Raw genomic sequence first — 22,589 nt, forward strand, 5'->3', positions numbered from 1 at the left:
GACGGTTAACACCTAGAAAGCAACCTGACTCCAAATCCAGAACTCTCCGCTAAATCAAAAAGATCCCTTCCAACTTAAGATAACAGAAATATTTTATATTTATATTTATAGGTCTATATACAGACCTACTCCAGGTCAGACACTGTTGTAAGGACTTTGTATATGTTGACACGTTTACTCCTCACCATGACGCCATGAGGCGCAGTAGGGACACTTAGCATAGAGAGGTTAAGTGGCTGGCCTCAAGTCGCACAGCTATTAAGTGGCAGAACTGGGATTCAAAGCCAGGCTCTAGAGCCCACTGAACTACAACTGTGCAGAAATTGCACAGAAATTAGCAGGCACTCGTTTCGCAAACATTTACCGAGACGTTGCAGATGCACCGTGAAACAAGTCATTAATCATTTCTCTGCTTTGTTTTTGCCGCAAGCAGCCCATGGCCAAATGAAGGTCTCTCCTAGAGCTGGCCTCTGGGCCCTCAGGGAGTGTACCTCAGTAAAGAATTTTGTGTGTGCATCTTATCCCTGTTTCCAACTTGTCTTTCTCACACGTATGTTCCTAACAATATGATTTTCCCGCTTAAAAAAACATACCAAAATTTTTTGTGAGCTTTTGGGAGCTTTTGGGATCCAGGCAAGGCAGGATGTAAATAAACACACCAGTAACGTAAACATTAGGAATGTTCCTAAGGACCCATCACATGCCTCTTGGCCTGTGCATTAAACCATTAACCAGTTTGCCTTACAGCCTTCTAGAAACTAGAACTTGGAATTTCTAAATTCTAACCAGCACCAAAGAAGATGCAGTTAAACCAGAACAAAACCGTTGGATAACCATTTCTGCAGTCTGTTCGTGGGTTTTTTTTTTCTTATTTTCATGTCTGGCCTGGGGGATGAGAGGCTGGAAAAGAGAGAGTCACACTTGTCACTTGGGTGTCCCCCACCTAGGACCTTAGCGGTACTGGCATCTTGGGCTGGACTCCTCTTTATCATGAGGGGCTGTCTTGCTCACTGTAGGATGTCCAGCACCATCCCTGACTTCCACCCACTAGATGCCAGTAGATGCCTCTCCTTTCCAGTCACCACGACAAAAACATCCCCAGACATGACCAGATTGTCCCGTGGGGAGTAACACTTCCCTCAGATGAGAACCACTGGCTTAATCCCATCCCAGTGGCTTCACGGTTCCATCACACTATTTCTTCTGCCTGGGTTATGCTCCCTTACTGTCTCTCTGCTGGATTCCTACCCAGCTCTCCAGGCGTGCCCTTATTGCCCCTAGAACGCCACTCCTGTGGCTGGATCATCATCCCACCAAGTCCCCACCACACTCGGCGGCCTTCGCTGCCACCCTGCCCCTTCCCCAACCCCGTCACTGCCACCACCGTTCATATACCAAACTCTCCCAGAAAGCTGAGAGGCAGTACCCGGCCCCTGTCCGTGGCTGAGGGAAATGAAGCACACAGAAGAACGGGGGTTCGAGTGGTGCAGCCAGGACCCAACTCCAGTGCGGACCGTCCTAACCCGGGGCCTTCACGTTCCGACGACACGAGGCCTGATGGTTGTTTTCAGAAAGTTGGCTTCTCGCCCCTGCCTAGACCCCCGTGCTCTGCTCCTAAGCGTGACCGTGCACTCCCAACATTGGCTGGAGAGCTGCTTTAAAAATGACCCCAACAAGGGCCACCATTTGGCCGCCTGGAACCTGCCACACTGGGGCTCCGTCCTCCGCCCACAAGGCTATGACCACGACCGGCTCCGGTTCCCTGTAACTGACACCTTCTCTCCTTCCAGTGGTGGCAGGTCGAGAAGGTGAACCCCATCAAGCTCTATGAAGAGAACAAAGTCATCGCGGGATTTTCCCTTTTAAACCTGCTCTTCAAACAGGGCCGTGCGGGCCTCATTCGAGGAGTAGTGGACAAACTCACTGAGCTCTACAACCAGAAGAAGATCAAGCCCGTGGTCGACTCCCTTTGGGCCCTGGAGGAGGTAAGAGTGGTGGGTTTTGATTCCCCCCAACAATTAATCTGTTTTTAGTCCAGGGAGATTTGGGCGGCCGGGATAAAAATAATCTTTCATGCAAAGGTTATTCTCCAGGTTTGTTCGTTTCAAATGACGGTCCTAAAAGTCATTGTCCTACCGTATCACGCTTTAGATGTAAGAAACGCTTTGAATTCCATAGTGGTTCTCAACCCATGTGCCTCAGCCTACTATTTGTACCATGAATCCCTCTCAGGCCATCAAGTTTTAATGGGTGTGGACGATCCACCTGGGTTCTAAGAAGTACGGATATGGCTGCAACATCATTTACATTATCACCTTGTGGGCATAGGACATCCAGGTTGGGGCAGACCATGGCTCAGGCTGAAATGCTTTGTGTGCTGAAACCCGATGCTTGGAGACCCTGGGGGACGAGATGCTGTTGGCTATCACACTGGGCATTGTAATTATTCATGAATCGTCAGATCTGGCATTGGACTGTTTTCGTTAACCGATCTGCCAAAAGTTCTAGTGTGTGAAAGCGTTCCTTAATCATGAAAAAAAAAAAAAACAACCAAGAATCCCTAATGTAACCTTCACTGCAGCACGTAGAATGTGCTAGGTGGAGGACGGGTCTAGGAAATTCTCCAGGATCGGGGAAGTTTTGGACATTTGGGAAGCCAGGTGTGGTAGCTATCTGTGGGGAGAAAATAAAGAAGTAAAGCCTAGATTTCAAGGGGCATTTTACTGAGAAATCTTCCTAGGTCAGGCTGTTGGCTGTAGGAAGCCGTGGAGCCCCTGAGAAAGATCTTAAAATATGTGGGAATGTGTTTTGTGTTTGTGTGGCTTTTGCATTTTGCATGGGTGAGTGCCTTACAGTACAAGAACTTTTTTGTACTTTTGGGAATCACAGACATCCTTGAAAAAAGCTAACCAACATAATGGTCTGTGGAACAGAGAGTAGGTATTGTCCTGGAAATAAAGCTGGTGCTATTTGCCTAATGAACTAGGTTGGCCAAAATCCAATGGCTTCCCTGAGCACAGAAAGTGCCTCCCAAAAAACTTTGTGAGGCTCCATGTGTAATCAAATAGGACTGGTTCTGGATGCTGTATATGCTTCTCTGATCTTGCAGAATCATGAATGGTCTTTAAAAAAACCCAACAACCGGGGCCCTTGGGTGGCTCAGTCAGTTAAGCATCCGACTTCAGCTCAGGTCATGATCTCGTGGTTTGTGGGTTCGAGCCCTGTGTCGGGCTCTGTGCTGACAGCTCAGGGCCTGGACCCTGGTTTGGATTCTGTGTCTCCCTCTCTCTCTGCTCCTCCCCCACTCATGCTCTGTCTCTCTCTCTCTCAAAAGTAAATGAACATTAAAAAAAATTAAAAAAAAAAAAAACACCAATCACCAAAACCCTTGTGTCTTATGGTGAAAGAAATATATGCTTATTGTAGGAAACTCCTAAATTAAGAACAAAAGTGTAAGGAGAAAATGAACGCCAAGTCCACACTCCAGAGACTGGCTAACACTATCACATTTGGGTTTGCTTCCTTCCAGTCTTTTTTCTTTTGCAGATGGTCACTGTGATTCAGCTGCTTCTTAAATCAGATAATCAGGCATTCCTTCTGCTGTGTCATTTCCAAGATGGTTAGCTTACTGTTATACTCTTCTTGAAAACTTTTTAATTTACCGAGTCAGACATCCATACGGTACTGGCTGTGGTATCTCAGTGGTGTAGACGGGCTGGACTACACGGGTACCGGTTCTCAGTGGTCAGGGACAGAGAGAAAACTGGAGGTAGTCAAGGTCAGGGCTAAGAGATGATTCGTGAGACCGAGCCCCACATCGGGCTCCACGCTTACAGCACAGAGCCTGCTTGGGATTCTCTCTCTCTCTCTCTCTCTCTCTCTCTCTCTCTCTGCCCTCCTCCCATTCACCCTCTCTCCCACACTCTTTCTCTCAAAATAAAAAAATAAACAACAACAAAAAAGAAACTATCTTGTTCATCTGTTGACTTGTTGAGGCTCTGCCTCCCTTCCACAAGGAAGTAAACCCCAGATGAGGAAGGACCCCAACTGTGCCATTCAGGACCCCAGTGCCTGGCCTGGAGTCAATACTCAATAAACACACATTACGTGAGTGGATTGATGAGTCTGGCAATATACAGAAATATGACTAACTGGGTATTTTCTATGTTCAACAGTAAATATCTGTGGAATGAATAAATGAATGAGTGAACAAGACGTAACTAAAACAAGGTATTATTACTTTAAGACAACTTGGGCTCAATTGACATTTTGGCTGAATTATCCTTTGCTGGGGGTGGGGTTGTCCTGGGCATTGCAGGAAGTTTAGCAGCATCTCTGGTCAGAGACCAGCTGTGGCAATAAAAAATATCTCTAGACACCATCAAATGTCCCCTGAATGGGATAGGGAACAGGGGCGAAACTGGAACTAGGTGAGAAACACTGCTTTAAAAGAAGTCATATTGGTTGAGATAGTTACGAGGAAAACAAAGGAATTATAGGTTCCTCTCGAAAGCTAGTCACCGACAAAGGGGAGACAGACAGCTGCTGCCTGTTTGCCAACAAAAACGTCCACAGCCACTCATCAGTCACACCCACCAACTTTCCGAGGGTTCTTTTTCGATGATATTTGCAGACATCTGTTTAGAGCTGCATTTGGGCAAAACCCAGCTATTTCTCAAGCCCATGCAGCTGTCCTGGGCCAGAGGAGAATAGAGCATGCTTATTACTTGCCAACCGCAGAAGGATGACCATAACGATGTTCCCCCTCCCCTTCGGTAAATGATTTCACAAAATTGCTTTTCAGGCTAGCTGTGTAACTTCATCGATGGAATGGAAAGCCCATAGGGATTAAAAGAAAATTTTCTTGGGCTCTCCGAGCGCTCAGACTAGAAGATTTAATAATTTCAGAAACGATTTAGGGTTTCTTTCTAGCCATCTATCTTTGACTTTATTATAGATTTAATACACGGAGCAGAGAGAGATGTTCCGGCATCAGATTTGCCTCCAGATCTTAAACGTGCAGCGGGACATTAAGTTGGAAAAAAAGCTCCTCTTTCCAAACGGTTCAGAGGTGGGAAAAGGATGAAAGATATATATATGTATTTGTCAACCAAGAGTAGTGACATTATTGAGACCTACTGTGTGCTAGTACTCTTTCATGATGTCGAGTCTACAAAAGAGACAGACGTCTCGTTCCGCGACCCTTAAGTTCATGATTTAGTTTCTGAGACAACACTGAGGTGTTTAGTCGTGGGGTCCTGCTTTCAACTGCAACCTGGATTCAAGAGCTAGAGAGAATAATGTTGTTAAGTGAGAACGAATGCTCAGAGGTGGTTCCGAGAATGAGGTGGGGCTTGGTTGAGGCTGGAGGGATGCGAATTCTTTCCCTGATGTTGGGGTTAAAAAAAAAAAACAAGGGATTACGAGCATGAGGGACAGTGACAAAATCTCAGAAGCAGGGGTGAGTATGGGGTCGGTGGGGTTGAGAGTCTGAGCTAAACACGGCCGAGGTGGCCGACTAAGGAGGGGAGGAGATAAGGCTGGTTTGGTCAATGCAATCAAATCCCTGAGGCGGTCACTGCCAAGCAGAGAGGAGCAGTTGACGTTCTCGGTGAGGCGATTCCTCTTAGAGAGCGTGGCCCAAGGAACATGGTACCATCTGACCCTTTCAATTCCCAGAAGCCCTTCCTGGTCCCAGTATGACACTAATAACATACACCTGGACTATGTCGCTGTCGCCTCTGGTTAAAAATGTCTTCTCCTGAGGAGCCTGGGCGGCTCAGTTGGTTGAGCATCCGACTCTCGATTTCAGCTCAGGGTGTGATCCCAGGGTTGCGGGTTTGAGCGCTGAGTGTGGAGCCTGCTTGGGATTCCCTCCCTCCCTTCCTCTCCCTCTCTCTCCCTCTCCCTCTCTCTCTGTCTCTCTCCCCTCTACTCTCCCCCTCCCCTGCTCATGGGCTTGCTCTTTCTCTCTCTAAAATTAAAAAAAAAGTAACCAAATAAAATGTCTTTTCCCACCTGCCATCTAATAGCACAGGGAGAACTGTTATGAGCTGAATTATGCATCCACTCAAATTCATGTGTGGAAGCCCTAATCCTCAGTGCTTCAGATGGGATTGTATTTAGAAGCAGGGCCTTTATTTATTTTTTATTTTTTTTTTAATGTCTATTTATTTTTGAGAGAGAGAGAGACAAAGGGAGAGAGAGACATGGTGTGAGTAGGGGAAGGGCGGAGAGACAGAGAGGGAGACACGGAATCTGAAGCGGGCCCCAGGCCCTGAGCTGTCGGCACAGAGCCCGACGCGGGGTTCGAACTCACGAAATGTGAGATCATGACCTGAGCCGAAGTTGGACGCTTAACCAACGGAGCCACCCAGGTGCCCCAGAAATAGGGCCTTTAAAGAATCAGGTTAAAATGGGGCCTTGGGGTGGGCCCTAATCCAGTCTGACTGGTGTCTTCTAAGAGGAGGAGATTAGGACATACAGAGAGACACCAGGGATGTGCACACAGAGAAAGCATGTGAGGACACGGTGAGAAGATGGCCGTCTGCAGGCACAGGAGAGGGGCTCCGGAAAACAACAAACCCTGCCGACACCCTCATCTGGGACCCCCAGTCTCCACAACTGTGAGAAGAGAAATTTCTCTTGTTTAAGCCACCCGGCGTGTCATATTTTGTTATAGCCGCCCTAGCAAATGGATAGAGAGTAGCCTGGAGATCTTGGCGGTCTTAAAATCCTTTATTGAAGACATTGTTTGTAGCATTTTACAACGTGATCTACATAAACCTCTATATGTGCACTCTCCAGTATGGTACCACTGGCCACATGTGGCTATTGGAGTGTAAATTAATTAAGTCAAATTAGAGATTCAGTTCCTTAGGGGTACAAGGCACGTTTCATGTGGTCAATAGCCACATGTGGCTCGTGGCTACCATATTAAAAGACCGTGCCTGTCATTGCAGAAATCCTGCTAGAGCTGATCTAGGAGATGATGTCATCCTTCTGTTTGAAAAGAGGAGAAAATTTGCCTCCCTAGCAATCTGGCATGATTACCTTTTAGTAAATTATGTTAATTATGCCCTTCCATGTAGATCTCTCTTTGCCTTGACTGTAGTAAAGCTCGCCAGCCAAACGCAGTCACTTATTTATGTGCCCCTTAGTCCTCGTCATATCTCCCCCGCATTTTTCCCTTCACGTTAATAGTCGTGGTTTAATCATATGTGTGTTTTCCATCCTATGCCATCACAAAACCTATACAGAGATAGGTCTGCCTACAAGAATCAATGGAAAAAATAATAATATGATGCTGAGCTTGTTGGGGACACTTATGTGCCCTGGAGCAAGAGACTGGCTTGATAAGGACAGATCAATGTTGCACACCAGCGACAGAGGATGGAATGACCCGGAGACAAGGCTGGGTGGGGAGTGTGACTGTGTAAAGAAACAGCGGGCTTAAGTCCAACACCAGGCTGGTAAGTTAAGAGAAGACAAAGCCAGGCATCGGATACAGTTGTCCAAACCCAAGCTAAGGAGGCAGAGGTCCAAGGAGAAACCGTGGAAAGTCGTCCGTGATCACGGCAGATGGCAGCTGGCTGGCGAGGAGCATCTTTAAAGATTTAGACTCTCCTTCTGAGGCACACGGTTGGGGGGCAGGGAGGGTATTTTGCAGACATCACCCAAAAGCAGGCAACGTGTGGTGTTTCACGGGCATACTGGTTTGGAGAATGGACTGGGGGGCAGCTGGTCTGGCCAGGAGGTCACTGTGGATTTTTAGGCGTGGGTCGGTGAGCCCCAGACAAAACTGGGGGCTGTGGAACAGAGGAGAATAAGCAAGTCGGCGTCACCGGAAAGGACGATAATTGGAAATAAAAGATAAACCAGAAGCAGGAGTCAGAGGCGACCAGGGGTCTTGAAACCCCGGAGACCAAGAGTGGGGTGCTGGCAAATACCATTTTACTCAGCCGCGATAGGCGCTTCCATGAGGAAGTGGGATGAGCTGAGCTGTGAACTTGGCTTAAGGTGACGGCGGAACTTGGGGCTGGGGATGTCCCCGGGCAGTTCCGACCCACAATTGCACGTGGATGAGAGACGAGGTGAGCGTCTGTCCCTGTTACTGCTGCTGCTGTTGCTGCCATTTCTAGAGGACTCACTGTGTGCCAGCCATTGTTCTAAATGCTTTGCGTGTATGAGATCATCTGAACTCCCCAACAACACTAAGGCCCGGCTATTATCGCTGCCCCCCTCCAGGTCACAAAAATGAGGCTTTCGGGAAGTCACGCCCGCCCAGTTCTCCCGCCCATACTGAATTTAACGAAAAGTTGAAGTCCAGGCAAGTCTGACGCTGAGAAGTTTTGGGGGGAAAAACAATGTCACCGAATAAACTCATTGCACAGAAGAATAAGCAAAATGATCACGTTAGCCAACACCCGGGCCAAGTAGTTTTCCAAGCGTTTTCCGTTCATTAACTCACTTAATCCCCACAATAACCTCGAGTGGTGGGTACTGTCCCTATCGCTGTGGCCCAAATAAGGAAGTGGACTTGGCGACGAAGGGAGGTGCCCCAGGCCACGTTGCTGGTGTGTGGCCACTTGGGTGTCGGGTCCGTGCCACGGATGTTAGCTTCTCTACTGCAGAGGGAAGAGGTCAAAGCCAGGGCCCTGGCGTGACCCAGCCTGCACAACAGCAGGGGAGAGACGAGGCGTCCGCAGACAGGACGCTGGTAAGGAGACCTCCACGGCCATCTGACAGGCCATTAGTATTGGCTGTGCCTCTGACTGACCAGGAAGCACGTAGAGGAAAAGCCTTTGGATTGGGCCCGGGGTCATGGTTGACCTTTCAGAAAGCCCTCTCGGTAGGACGATGAGGGCAGAAGTCTGAATGCAGAGGGTCAGGAAGGGAATGCGTGGGTAAGACAGGCTGACGACCAGCACATGCCTCCCCCTGGGCACTGAGCAGGACGCACCACCCCCCTCCCCTCCGGGCACAGGCAGGAGGAGCCGCTGCAGAGTAGACTCATGGTTGCCTGGGGCTGGGGGACTGAGGGGGGAAGGGGGAAAGGGACCATTTGGAGGGATGAAAATGTTCTAAAATTCCTGGTGGTGGTTGCACGACTCTGTGACTGTATGAAAGGCCATTGCGTTATATGCATCATAATGCACCATACGTGCAAATTGTGTCTCGATAAAGCTGATACACTGGGGGGGTGGAGAGAAGGCCCGTGTATTTTATGTATTTGCTTGTCTATTTTAAAGAGAGAGAGCACGAGCAGGGGAGGAGGTCAGAGGGATGGAGAGAGAGAATCCCAAGCAGGTTCCACACTCAGCACAGAGCCCAATGTGGGGCTCGATCCCACAACCCTGGGATCATGACCTGAGCTGATATCGAGAGTCGGACGCTCAACCGACGGAGCCACCCAGGTGTCCCAAGAAGGGCTGTGTAAAGTTGGGATCAGGAGACTTGGGAGATGGGAGGAGGGACAGCTTGGGGAGTCCAGATCCCCGGCCTCAGTCCTTAGTATGTCCTATCTGCATGGCCTTGCAAAACCATCCATTTAGCCTGGTCCCTTCCCCCAGTTTCCAGATGACGAAATGGAGGCCCCAGAAGCCTCTGCTACTGTTTGCTTTATGTCCCTTTCATTTTCCCTTTGCCGTGTGTCCCCCTTTCTCTCAAGCAGAATCCTAGATTTTTCAGTTCAACGCAATCACCACCAGCCCCCCTGCCCTACACGCGTGCGCACACACACATTCCCGATTTCCACGCCCATTCTCCCTCCCCCATCACGTGTGTTTTCTGAAGCTCCACATATCAGCACCATCATGCCCACAAGCCCTGCCGTGCACCTGCCCTCCACCCTGCTCTGAGCTTTCCAACAGATCAGGAAATCGAGACACAGCTCTGGCTAGCTTATCCATCTCTGGCGGGCTGAATAATAGCCCCTCAAGGTGTCCACATCCTAATCCCTGAAGTCCTCGAATGTGTTACCCTGTAGGGCCAAAGAGACCTTACAGATGTGATCAAGGAATTTGAGGGGAGGCGATCACCCTAGAGTATTTGGGTGGTGTTATAGTCACAAGAGTCCTTGTAAGAGGGAGCCAGGGGAGGCAGAGTCGGACGAGGTGATATGACAAAGGAAGGCGAGGGAAAGAGATGATGTGATATGGGGCCACAAGCCAAGGAAAGCAGGCGTCTGCAGAAGATAGACAGGGCAAAGAAGCAGATTCCCCCGTCCCTCCAAAGCCTCCAGAAGGAACCAGTCCTGCAGACCTTGATTTTCACACAGGGACCCATCTCAGGCTTCAGACCTACAGCACTGTAAGAGAATAAATTTGTGTTTTGTGTTAGGCTACTAAGTTTGGGGTGGTTTGCTACAGCAGCGATCGGGAATGAAGACACCATCTATTCCACTGAAATAACGGAGGCTGGGCTTCGAAAAGGCACCTGCAAATGGGAAGACATGGGTCTACCTCAAGGAGCAGCCAGGGCGGCAGGAGTGAACGGCCCGACAGTTACATAAGCAGGATGTAAAACCCAAAGGAGGGAGTGGAGGGGTGACCTAGGCACGTGATCCCGCCTGGGCACAGGCCCAGAAACTGGACAGAGAGGAGCTTGGCACATCGAAGCACAGGAAGAAGGTGCTTCTGGTGGAGCATGAGGGGATGGGGAGGCCAGGAGGCCGACCTTGCGGGGGCGGAGGAAATGGAGTAGGTAGAAATTCCCCCCACCACCCACCTGTGCCGTCCTGACTCTGGCCAACTGGACCATTGCGACTCTTCAAAAACCTGGGTCTCTTGCCCCCTTGCCTGTATTCGTGCCGTTCTCTGGTTTTTCCACCTGTCGTGCCCTTCCCTCATCCTTGTCCTGTGAAATTCCTGCTCCCCTTTCAAGATTCGGGGATGTCGTTGACTCTTCTGGGAAAGGATCCCCAACATCCCCCAGTCTTGCCATGACCCCCAGCCCTGAGTTAGGAACGCCTCCTTTGGGGTCCCCTGGGCTTGCCTACTTCATCTACGTGTTCGTGGACAGTTGCATACAAAAAATGGAGAAAATAATGGTACCTTCCATCAGTTTCCAGTTGCAGGAATCAAATGACCTGATGCCTGACAGGTAGTAAGTGCTCGCTGGCTATTACTCTTGTGATGCAATGCAAATGTATCCCCCACAGAGCTGAGATCTTTGGGGCCAGGGGCTCTCACGCAAGATACCGAGCAAGGAGAACACAGGATGTGCGGTGCAAAAGATTTCCGGGGCCTCGGGGCATGTGTTTCCATCAGCCTGGTGCAGCATCTACCATCCAGGTTCTAAGCAGACGATTTGGCCTCCACCAGAGACCACGACATGTTGCAGGATTAGGTTTATTCACAGCTCAGCGCCCCTTCTTAGAAGTCTGGGAGCTCGGCTCCAAATTCATTTCTGTTACGTAGAAAATGATCGCTTTTGCCTTCACGCCTATCGTTTGGCTGAAAACACATCGCAAGACTGGATTTTCTCGTGAGCCAGGGACACAGTCAATGCAGGCTGCTCTTGGCCGTGTTTTTAAAAGGCCCAGACAAAATTCTGCTGCTTCCAAGGCTAGAAATGTCTGCTTGCTTCTGTTTGCTTTCCAAGTCGATGAAGCAGTCACTTTATAGGTCTCGTTTGCAAGGTGACACCAGAAGACCCGTTTTCAAATGTTTTCCGAGGTATCTGTACCGATGTGTTCATCGCGGATTCTGATCTACTCCCTAGAAGCAGATGAGGGAGCTAACTATGCCGCAGACCAAGATTGTTTGAGCACTAGAACATACACTTAAGCATTCACCGGAGAATGCATGAAGAAAGGATGTACTGGCAGACAGGCATGCTGTGGAGGTTGTCTCCAGTTCCACCTGCTGGATGCATTCTCCTCCCTGGGCAGCCCTTAAAATGGGCCGCCATAACCGAGAACCACAACCTGAATGGCTTCAGAGATAGAAGTGTATTGTCTCACGGTTCTGGAGGCCAGACGTCCCAGATCCAGGTAGCAGCGGGTTAGTTCCTTCCGAGGGCTGTGAGGAAGAATCTGTTCCAGCCCCTCCCTCAGTTTCTGGGGGTTCACTGCCATCTTTGGGGTCCCTTGGCTTATAGACACATCCCCCCCACACCGTGTCTGCCTTCGTGTTCACCTGGGGTTCTCTCTCTGTGTCTGGCCCCGAATCTCCCCTTCTTATGAAGACAGCAGTCATTGGAATAAGGCTCACCCCACTCCAGTGCGACCATATCTTAACTGATTTTATCTGCAAAGACCCTATTTCCAAATACAGTCGCATTCTGAGGTCCTGGAGGTTAGAATTCAGCATATGAATTTTCTGGGGGAGGATCTGGGGACACAGCTCAATACACAACAAATGGTGAGTCACAGGCACTCAAAATGGGAAAATGTTTTGTGAACTGGAAAGGGCTGACGAGACAAATTTTTGCTTAAGGGTTAAAAGAACAGGCTCTGGAATCGGGCCAAAGCCTCTTTCCAACTGGTTACAGCTGTGAGTCCTTGGGAGAGGCATTTCTAGACTCTGCTTCTTCATCCGTGAAATGGGGATGATGGCAGTGTCTACTCTATAGGGTTGTGAAAATGTCCCAGACAGTGCAGGGCAAGGTTGTGGGGCACGTCCTGGTGCCCCCATAAAAGTCAGTTGTTACTATCTGGGGACGGATGGGGAGGGTGGGGCCCTGTCTTTCTGACTCTTGTCATTAATCCTCCCAGGGCTGGTTCCCTACCACCCCCACCCCCACCCTGCCACTGATTTGCCTCCACTGTGACGTAAACAGGCTTTAGTAGTGCCCTTGCCTTTTGCTTTTTTTTTTTTTTTTTAATTTTTTTAAAAAGTTTATTTATTTTGAAAGAGAAAGAGCGAGCGTGGCTGGTGGGGGGTGGGTGGGTCAGAGAGAAAGGATCCCAAGCAGGCTCTGCACTGTCAGCACAGAGCCCCAGATGGGGCTCGAACTCACGAACCTGAGATCATGACCTGAGCCCAGGTCGGACGCTTAACCGACTGAGCCACCCAGGCGCCCCTTGCCTTTTGCTTTAACTCGCTTCCAGAGGCATCTGTGGGAGCTGCTTTATGCAACAGAAGCTCCGAGTGGCACAAATGATAAACACATGCTGGTGTTTGGACCCACAGATCCGCCGACCATCTAGACTCTGATTACTAAACTGTCGGCTTGTTTTGGTAGGTGCTGCCCAGGAAAGTACTGCGCTCTGGTTAGTCATTTAATCATCTGCGAGTGAGCAGCTGCCTGTGAGCCCTGGCCAAGGGACAGAGTAACGACGGCGGCTCGAGTCTGACGTTTACACTGAGCCAGACGCTGTCCCGGGCGTATTCTGCGCGCACAGGCTCATTTGGACACACAGCAATGCTGAGTGCTGTCAGGAACTCTTACTTCCTCACCGCACGGATGACACTGAGTGGGGTTAGTGGCTTGGATGAGGTCGCACCAACACAAGGGGTGAAGCCAAAACTCAGCTCTCAGGCTGACTCTCTCCTGCAGCCGGGCTCATGGCCATAGCCGTGGCCCCTTCAGGAGAGGGTGGTGGTGACTGTGCCCCGGACCCTTCACCCTGCTTGCCCCATCTCTCTGATTGGAGGCCTCTTGGTTTGGGCGGAGATGACTGGTTTTCAAACCTTGGTTCTTCCGCCCCTACCTTCTCTGACTGCAGACGGGTGACTCTGAATTGCAAGCCTCAGTTTTCTGAATCTGTAAAATGGGGCTGATAACCCTGGCTCTTCCTGCCCATTTTAGTCTGGTGCGAGGCATGCATAAGCTGTGAACGGCATGCTGTCTAGAAATGCCTCAGGGTTGTACTCAATACCACTTTGGTTTCTTCCTTTCCACCTCTCTCCCTAAATGTGTGTCATTTTCGTGGCTTCCCTGACACATATATGTGCGCTATTCTTCAGCAAATTTGCTCAACAAACCCCCAGTGGGTGAGGATGGGGTGATGACGCCGACAGCCACACGATGGTCACCTCAGCCCTCTGTAGGTGGCAGTAGTTATGTCCGAGGTTCAGATAAAAGGACTGAGGCCGGGAGAGTGGACGCCTCCTGCAAGGCACAGGACTCTAAGGGCAACACAGATTCCCTGGACTCTAGGGCTGGTCATTGAACTTGCTACTTGCCTTTCCTGCCTCGCCCCCGTGGCCTCAAATTATGAACGAGTTGGGCTAATTTCCCTGCATTCCTATTGCTTGGCACTTGGACGTACCCCAAACGATCACTTTTACCATCCAAACCGCTGAATGAAAGGCTGTGCGGGGAAGCATAGACGGGACAGTTCAGAGAGGTTGCTGTTTGCACAGCATTTTACTGGCCTTTTTGGCATCAAGCCCTGCAGTAAACCCACAGTGATAGGCGGGGCAGGTGACATCACGCCCATCATATAGAATTTTAAAAGGGGGCGCCGGGTGCCTCAGTCGGTTCCGTGTCTGACTTCAGCTCAGGTCATGATCTCACGGTTTGTGAGTTCGAGCCCCATGTCGGGCTCTTTGCTGACAGCTCAGAGCCTGGAACCTGCTTCAGATTCAGTGTCTCCCTCTCTCTGCCCCTCCCCCTCTCGCACTCTGTCTCTCACACAAAAAAATAAACAGTAAAAATTTTTTTAAAAAAGAGAGGGACTGGGCAATGTAATTTGTACAAGGTAGCAGAGGCAGGAATCCAAGCTAGATTTCTTATCCTGGAGCTCGTGCGTGTTCGTGAGTATGTGTGTGTTCGTGTGCATATGTGTGTTTGTGTGTGTGCTTTGCGTATTGTATTGCCTTTTACCCCAGAATAATTTTTCTTGCATGAAAAGAATTATGTAAATCCTGTATAATCACAATGTACAGTATTTAGAAAAGAGAAGAAGAGAGACCACCCACATTTGTACCACCCTCCACAGAACTACTGTTACTGCTTTAAGGTAGCCCATTCCTGGCTTTGTTCCTGCATATCTGCTGCCCATCCCCCACACAACTGTTGTTGTAAGTGCCCCAGGTGTGCTCACCAGCCGCCTGTGTGAGCAAAGTAGGAGTGTGTTATGATCCTTAAGTAGGAAGGTAGGGTTACAACAAAATGGCGGCAGCGTTTGCCTTGGCCCATTGGGGGCTGGGCCTTCCACATACGACTTTCAGGGGCCGCACAAACATTCAGTCCGTAACACTTTCTAAGTTCCCCAGAGACACTTAAAGCGATCCTTTTCTTCCTAACTAACAAAAGAATTTCAGGCGAAGACGTGTGCCTTCAGGCTACATAGGGATTCCTTCCTTGACCCACTTTTTACTTAAGAAAATGCTTTTTTCAGGTTCCATGTAGTTTCGTCATCATTTTCTCATTCATTTGTAAGCCATTGGTTAGCCCCAAACTTGCGTTTACTGAGCACCTACTACGTGCCAAGCCCAGAGCTAGGAGCTGGAGAGGCAGGAAAGCAGACGTGTAAACCATTAAAACAGTGTGTTGCTCACGCAAGCACGGGAGAGATCACAAGAGATACTGCTGGCAAATAGGAGGAATTCAACTCTACCTGAGTGGTCATGTGGTTACAAAAGGCTCGCCTGAGCCACCCCCTACCTGTCAGGGGACAGGGCTTTATTTGCCCGCCACTTCTGGGCACCTTGTGGAGACAATGGGCTGTTTCGGTGCTCCCAATCTTGAGATGATTTTCTTACAGCTAAAAGAGTTGTTGGCATGGCTTATCTTTAAGGGAGAAGAGAATTTGAGGCCACATCAAGAAAGAAAAAGCAACAGCTGAGAGAAGGAGACACCTAACGTTTATTCTCACTGCCCTCTTTTTGCCAAGATTCCAGCTTTATTCTCTGCGTTTTAAAATGTGATGGGGGGCAGAGGGGAGGGGGAGGGGCCTTGGTGGCTCAGTCGGTTAAGCGTCTGACGCTTGATTTCGGCTCAGGTCATGATGTCACAGTTTGTGGGTTCAAGCCCCGCGTTGGGCTCTGTGCCGAGGATGGAGCCTGCTTGGGATTCTCTCTCTCTCTCTCTCTCTCTCTCTCTCTCTCTCTCTGTGCTCCTCCCCTACTCACACACTCTCTCTAAAATTAAATTAAATTTAAAAAATATTGACTGGGCGGTTTCTTCAGATCTTCCCCGGAAAGATACAAAATATGGCGTAGTCCCTGCTGCCCCACCCCCCGCCTCACCCCCGGGATCACTTTGCTGTTCAGGTCAAGTTTCACATTGTTTCCACTTGGCTACCAGCTTCCAGCACCCTCTGTCGCCCATTACGCACAAGTTGACTTTCTTCGCTCAGTTTTTCTCAGTTGGCAGTCTTCCCCGCATCCTTATTCTCTGTTTGTGTCGTTAGACGCATTTAGGTTTCTTGTGTTATGGGGTCTTCCCTCCGTGCTTTGCAAATATGACTCACACTCTGTAGCTTTCATCGCCTGTGTCCGGCTTCCCCTCCGGTGTTAGTGAGCTTGTCCCAGACTTGCCGTGTTGAGAAGCGTGCCTTTTTGAAAACGGTCATTAAAAAGAGTCCAGAGCAGCGGCTGCCGCTTCTGTCACGGACATTCCAAGCATCTGTGTCGGATCTAGGAGGTTTGGGCTTCTATTCGCTGCCTGTTGTTGTTGGACTTTTCCCCTCACTATCCACCTCTGCGGTTTTCGGATGGCCTTGGCACACATCGGGAATTGCTGTCCCCTTCTTCCACCCGACAGGGAGTGTTGAATGAATAGTTCTTCCCAGATGTGCTAAACAGTAAACTTTTAAAAAGTGCTTTCTTGGGGCCCCTGGGTGGCTCAGTCGGTTAAGCATCCGACTTTGGCTCCGGTCATGATCTTGTGGTTCACGACTTCAAGCCCCACATCAGGCTCTGTGCTGACAGCTCAGAGCATGGAGCCTGCTTCAGATTCTGTCTCCCTCTGTCTCTGCCCCTCCCTCACTCATGCTCTGTCTCTCTCTCTCTCTCTCAAAAGTAAACATTAAAAAAAAAAAAAACCTTAAAAAAAGGTGCTTTATTTACTCTTCTAAAAGCTTATTGATATCTACCGTGTGCTAGGAAATGTTATGAGGAATACAACATCCTACTGTCTTAGTTGCTAGAGTCTGGAAGGAGAGAGGTCATCCCAGTACCATGTGGTTCTGTTGGGAGTATAGCATGACCAGGTCTGGGGAAACCAGGCAGGGCTTCAAAGAGGAGGTGCGCTTGATCTGGTTCTCTACCCCGGGCCACTTCCTACTTATCACAACAGCAGGGTCATGTGACAGATGTCAGCAGACGCAGAGGATGCCTTAGGCTGGGACGGCCTCACAGCAGAGGCTGGGGTACAGGCTTGTGTGCGAACATTTATGTGAGAAGCGATCTCACCGAGGAAAAGTGAGGGAGAAGGAGGGCATTCAGGAACGGAACAAAGGCTGTTATCAAAGGCAGCTACTGCGCTGGTGAGTGGTTTCCAGTTGCATTCTTTCCAGAGACCGAGGTGTTCCCATAAAGAGCCATTATCAGGAGGAGGGAGAGGAGGGTGAGGGTTGGCGGGCAGAGGAAGTATGCAGGCATGGAAAGTTTCAGAGTCCCAGTGATGGGAGTCCAAATTCGTCTCCTCCTGAGCAGATGACAACTGAATCACTCTGAGCCTTTGTCTCCCTGGCTGCCAAAGTCAGATTGGCCGTGAGTGGATTCCATGCATAAATACAGCTAGAGTTAGCTCGTTTCCTGGGCAGGCTCAGGAAATGCATCTCACAACGTCTTCTGAGGACACCAGAGGAGACGTGTTGTCATTGAACGTCTGTCCCCATTAGTGAAGGGGGTGTCACAGGCACCAACTTCCCGGTACTTCTGGGCTCTGCACACATGCCCCCCGCTTTCACATCAGGGACGCTTCGGGGTGAGGCACACAGAGCCCGAGGCCCTGCATAAAATTGGTCTACACCTGTGTGGTCCTAGCAGCAGTAGCCAGAACGCGAAGGGGACCCAGAAGATAAAAAGTGCTGTGCAAGAGATGCCCAATACAATGAATATTGTGGGATGAGACACAGATTTGTAAAAAGTGGTGCCTGTTGTGAGAGACAACACAGAAAGCCCCCAAATGCAGGTACACACAGTGGTAGGCCGGTAAAAGTTTCAACAAATGGCCTAGGAGAAGAAAGCCCTGATACGTCTCATTTGCCAGTTTCTGTGGTGGAAATACTCCCGTCATGACCAAGAGCAAGTCATTAATACAACGTCACTGAATGCACAGCTGGGAAGAGGCACCCATACATAATCAGCCGTCGGAGCTAGCTTCCCTGGTACGCACACCTGGCCCCAGGTTCCATGGGTTGGTTGACAATACAGTCGCTTGGAGGATGGATTCCACCAGGCACAGAGCTCACTCTTGCCTCCACCTACCTACAGGCCTGCTTGACCACTTGCTGCCATAGAACTGGGGGAAAACACTCTCAGAACATTCCAGAATGTTTACTGTGAGACTGTATCTTAGAAACATCAGTATCGAGGCTTCTGGCCTGCCTCAGGTCCATTTCTGCATAATTCTTTAGGCCTCTGTTTAGCTCTGCTTTCTTGGATACTTTCACCCCCCACCCCCCCAACCTCCTCCAGCTCACGTCCCTCTAATGTGCTCCCCAGCACCCTGTACCTCCGACACTGAGATATATCGTCTTTCCGTTGTCCATATTCCCCGCCAAACTGCAAGCTTCCTAAAGGCAGGGGCAGATATTGTGTTGAGTTTTAGATTCCCAGCATGTAACTTACTAGCTCAGTGCCTGACACCTCATAAATATTAGTTTTCCTTTTCTTCTCTTCCCCAGGAAGGAATACTGAGCTGTGCTGTGTGCCGTGTTTAGCCCAGGGCTGAGCACGTTAGGTCTATGACAAAAAGGGTCTAGCCCTTTTTGTCTATGAAGGGCAAAAGCCCAACTGGGTTTCTGAGCATCAGTGATTAGAGAGAGGGCCCCCAATCCCCGTTTACTGCCTGTGTAGGGAGAATGGTAACAAAAGCATAGAGTAGCAATGACAAATTGGAAAAACAGCTCAGACAACAATAGAAAAGCCATCCTAAGGCTCTACATGATTAACTGTCTAGTGAAGGCCCAGATAATAGCAGCTGTCAGAGCTCAGAAGAAGCCAAGAACGCTCAGGGAACACGCAGAAGGGTAGGTGGTCATCATCTGGTAGCAATGATCTTTCAGTGGCTTCAAATAAGAGAGAGAGAGGAGAGGGGTGCTGGGTGGCTCAGTCGGTTGAGCGTCCGACTTGGGCTAGGGTTACGAACTCATGGCTTGGGAGTTCGAGCCCCACGTTGGAGTGTGTGCTGACAGCTGAGAGCCTGGAGCCAGCTTCCGATTCTGTGTCTCCCTCTCTCTCTCTCTTTCTCTGCCTCTCTCTCTTAAAAATAAATAAACATAAAAAATTTTTTTAGGGGGGCACCTGGGTAGCTCAGTCGGTTGAGCGTCTGACTTCAGCTCAGGTCATGATCTGACAGCTTGTGAGTTCAAGCCCCACGTTGGGCTCTGTGCTGACAGCTCAGAGCCTGGACCCTGCTTCAGATTCTGTCTCTGTCTCTGTCTTTCTCTCTCTCTGCCCATCCTCTGCTCATGCACTGTCTCTCTCTCTCTCTCTCTCTAATATAAATAAACATTAAAGAAAATTTAAAAAAAATTTTTTTTAGGGGCACTTGAGTGACTCAGTTGGTTAAGCATCTGACTCTTGGTTTCAGCTCAGGTCATGATCTCGTGGTTTCGTGACTTCAAGCCACACATCAGGCTCTGTGCTGGCAGCACAAATTCTGCTTGGGACTTTCTCTCTTTCCCTCTCTGCTCCTCCCCTACTTGTGCTATGTCTACCTCTCTCAAAATAAACTAAAAAAAAAAAAAAAGGATGATGCTAATAATAATACTATAATAATGATAAAAATACAAAACACACATCGAGTACTTGCTATGAACTGGATACAGTCTTAAACACTTAAAATGCGCCATATTTCATTTAATTGTCACAATAACCATAGGAAGTAGTAGTATTATTTAGCCGTATTCCATAAGAAAGAAAATGAGGCACAGAGGAGTTAAGTAACTTGCCCAGGGTCACGTTTTCTCACGCACTCACAACCAATCCAGCTTTGACAGGTAGGCAGACAAAGGCTCAGAGAGATTCATAACTTGTCCAAGATCGGCCATCTGCTTGGTGGAGGAGACAGGATTTTAACCCACGTCACGGGGATGCCGTATCTTTCCATGCCTGCCTACTGCCTCAGCCCGTCAACCCCATCCTGCCGGCTCACCCTCCCCTCCCTGCTCCGGAGAGCCGCTCCTACGGGGACATCTCCGGCTCTTAGAAGAATACAAATGGAAGCCACTTACCAAGGATAGGTCAGCGGCCAAATTGCTAGAGAGGGCAGTCTTAGGAGACGCCCCTTCTGATCCCTTGGGAAACAAGAATGACCAATAAGGTGAAATTTAATTAGGGCTTGAATATTCTTTGCAAAGATATGAATTCTTCCCCCACGGGAAACGAGGATGCTTGAAACTCCCCTAGATGACCCTGCGCTCTGACAAGGGCCCCCTAATCTGATGAACGGGCACACGTGACAGGAACGAGGAACATTTCCCTCCAAGGGGAGGGAGATGAAGAGTTGAGAAATAGCAGCTGCTCTTTTCTCCTGAAGGGAAATTTCAAAGTCTTCCAGATAGAGCAAAAAATGGACTTCTCAGGGTGTGTTTCCCAAGCATGAATACCAGTGGTGGGGAAATTCAGCCTACAGAGTCACGTGGCATGTGACATCTTACACACTCGGAGAGGTCCTGCATTAATGACACTTAGGCTACCACTGCCCAAATGTGTTAGTACATCAGTATCATAGTCGTCGTTGTCGTTATGTCATTGTCATCGTCATCATCTTACATTATTTGGGCTCATACTACACACCTGGCATTGTGCTAAGAGCGATCCATGCAAGGTTCCTGCTGAATCCTGACAAGTGTCTAAGACGCAATCTCGATCCCTGTTTGATAGAGAATGAAGCAACATCTCAGGGAAATTCGATGACTTCCCCGGGGTCACACCACTAATACTAGGCATCTGAACCCCAAAAGTCTGACTCCAGAGCCTTCCTTGTAACCGTTACATGTGAACACCGACGACCATCGAACAAGGCTGCACAACTGGTTTGTAGTAGTAACCAGCCAGGGTCTACGCCAGCCTGCACCATCCAGTAAGGCCAGCGTCCAAACCAGAATGCCAGTTTATTAACTGACCATGAGAAACATAACCCCAGCCTTAGACACACAGTATCTTTGGTTAGCCCTGTGCCCTGTTGAGGAGAGAATCGGGGAATCCAAATGCTAATTAGCCGAGGTCCTCGGTTATAATAAGGAAGTAACAAAGAGGTCAGGCGGCAACTTCTGTTCCTTGATCGGATTCCCTACCGTCCGCCCAGGGACCAGCCCTCTCATCCTCTGGCTCGGCGCCCTGAGCAGTTGGGCAACAACATTGACTGAGAAAATGTCTGAGAGCTGCCTTATTTTCTCAAGTTCTCCGGTCATCTGCCCTTTTGAAAACTAAAGCCACTCATTCACATGGCAAGGGTTCAGAGAGCTGTTACGAACCATGCTACACACTCTGAATTACAGACTAGATGCAGTGGTGTGTTGGAGCTAGCTCGTACCATCTCACAAGAGCCTGTTGTTAGATAGTCTGGAATTTTGTGAGGCGGTCACTCAACAAAACTTTTATGTTAAAAATCAAAGTATATAAACTTACAATTTAGAAAATGCTATTATAAGAAAAGGTAATAAGTACTTAAAACTCATCAGTTCTTAATTATTTTCCATTTGACTATCCATGCTCTCGAGGTTATTTACACTTACTTGATCTGTATCGGGAAAGTTCTAAATAACGGTTACATGGCTTCATGACTCTACATCTAGTGATACCATTTGGGTAGCTTGAAAGTCATCATGGGTGTTTACAACATGGAAACCAGGGCTCGATTTTGTTGTTGTTGTTGTTGTTGACAATGTATAAACTTAAGAAAGTAAGGGAGAAAATGTGAATACTGCAGGTTAAACTTGAAAATGTGTCACGTCTAGTCCCGAAGCTGAGAGAGGTGACAGTTTATTGAGTTAAGTCTGGATGAGAGTGAGAAATAGCCTAACAGCAGATCAGGTATCAATCATCTATCAGGGTCAATAACACCAAATCTATTGGGGAAAGAATAATCACATTGGGATGCAAATCAATTTGTCAAGTCATGATTGAATTGTGACCGTAGGTTGGCCACAGATAGAACAGTTCAGCAAAAATCAGCAAAAACATTCGATGAGAATGAGTTGACTCTATGGGGTTTCAAATAAAGAGTAGCGTGGATCTTACTATCACTTGTAAATTGTGGACTACACATCCTGTATGTCAGTTAAATTTATAGTAAATGTGTATACATCCATATACGCATATATGTTTTAAGAGAGTTGGTTGTTAAACATACCAGCATGCCACTGGTTGTGAACATGACCCTAATCCATAGGAACTTAAAGTCTATGTGGGAGGAAACAAATGGCATGGATGAAAGAAGAATTAGGGGGAAAGAAAACGTATGACAAAGGGGTACTCTGTTTACCGTGGGGAAATGTCACAGAAGGCCTGTGAAGTAGA

The 22,589-nt window shown here is 48.8% G+C and overlaps 1 protein-coding gene across 1 annotated transcript in view; it reads left to right on the plus strand.

Annotated features, from left to right (window-relative positions):
* VAT1L (vesicle amine transport 1 like) overlaps positions 1-22,589 on the plus strand; it is a 148,699-nt gene that overhangs the window by 76,467 nt on the left and 49,643 nt on the right. The window contains exon 7 of the mRNA XM_019413114.2: positions 1,791-1,985. Coding sequence (XP_019268659.2) covers positions 1,791-1,985 — 195 coding nt within the window. The remainder of the gene's footprint in view (positions 1-1,790; positions 1,986-22,589) is intronic.

Source organism: Panthera pardus, unplaced genomic scaffold (genome assembly GCF_024362965.1).
Source record: "Panthera pardus isolate Hobbes unplaced genomic scaffold, ASM2436296v1 HiC_scaffold_19, whole genome shotgun sequence".
NCBI classification, from domain to species: domain Eukaryota; kingdom Metazoa; phylum Chordata; class Mammalia; order Carnivora; family Felidae; genus Panthera; species Panthera pardus.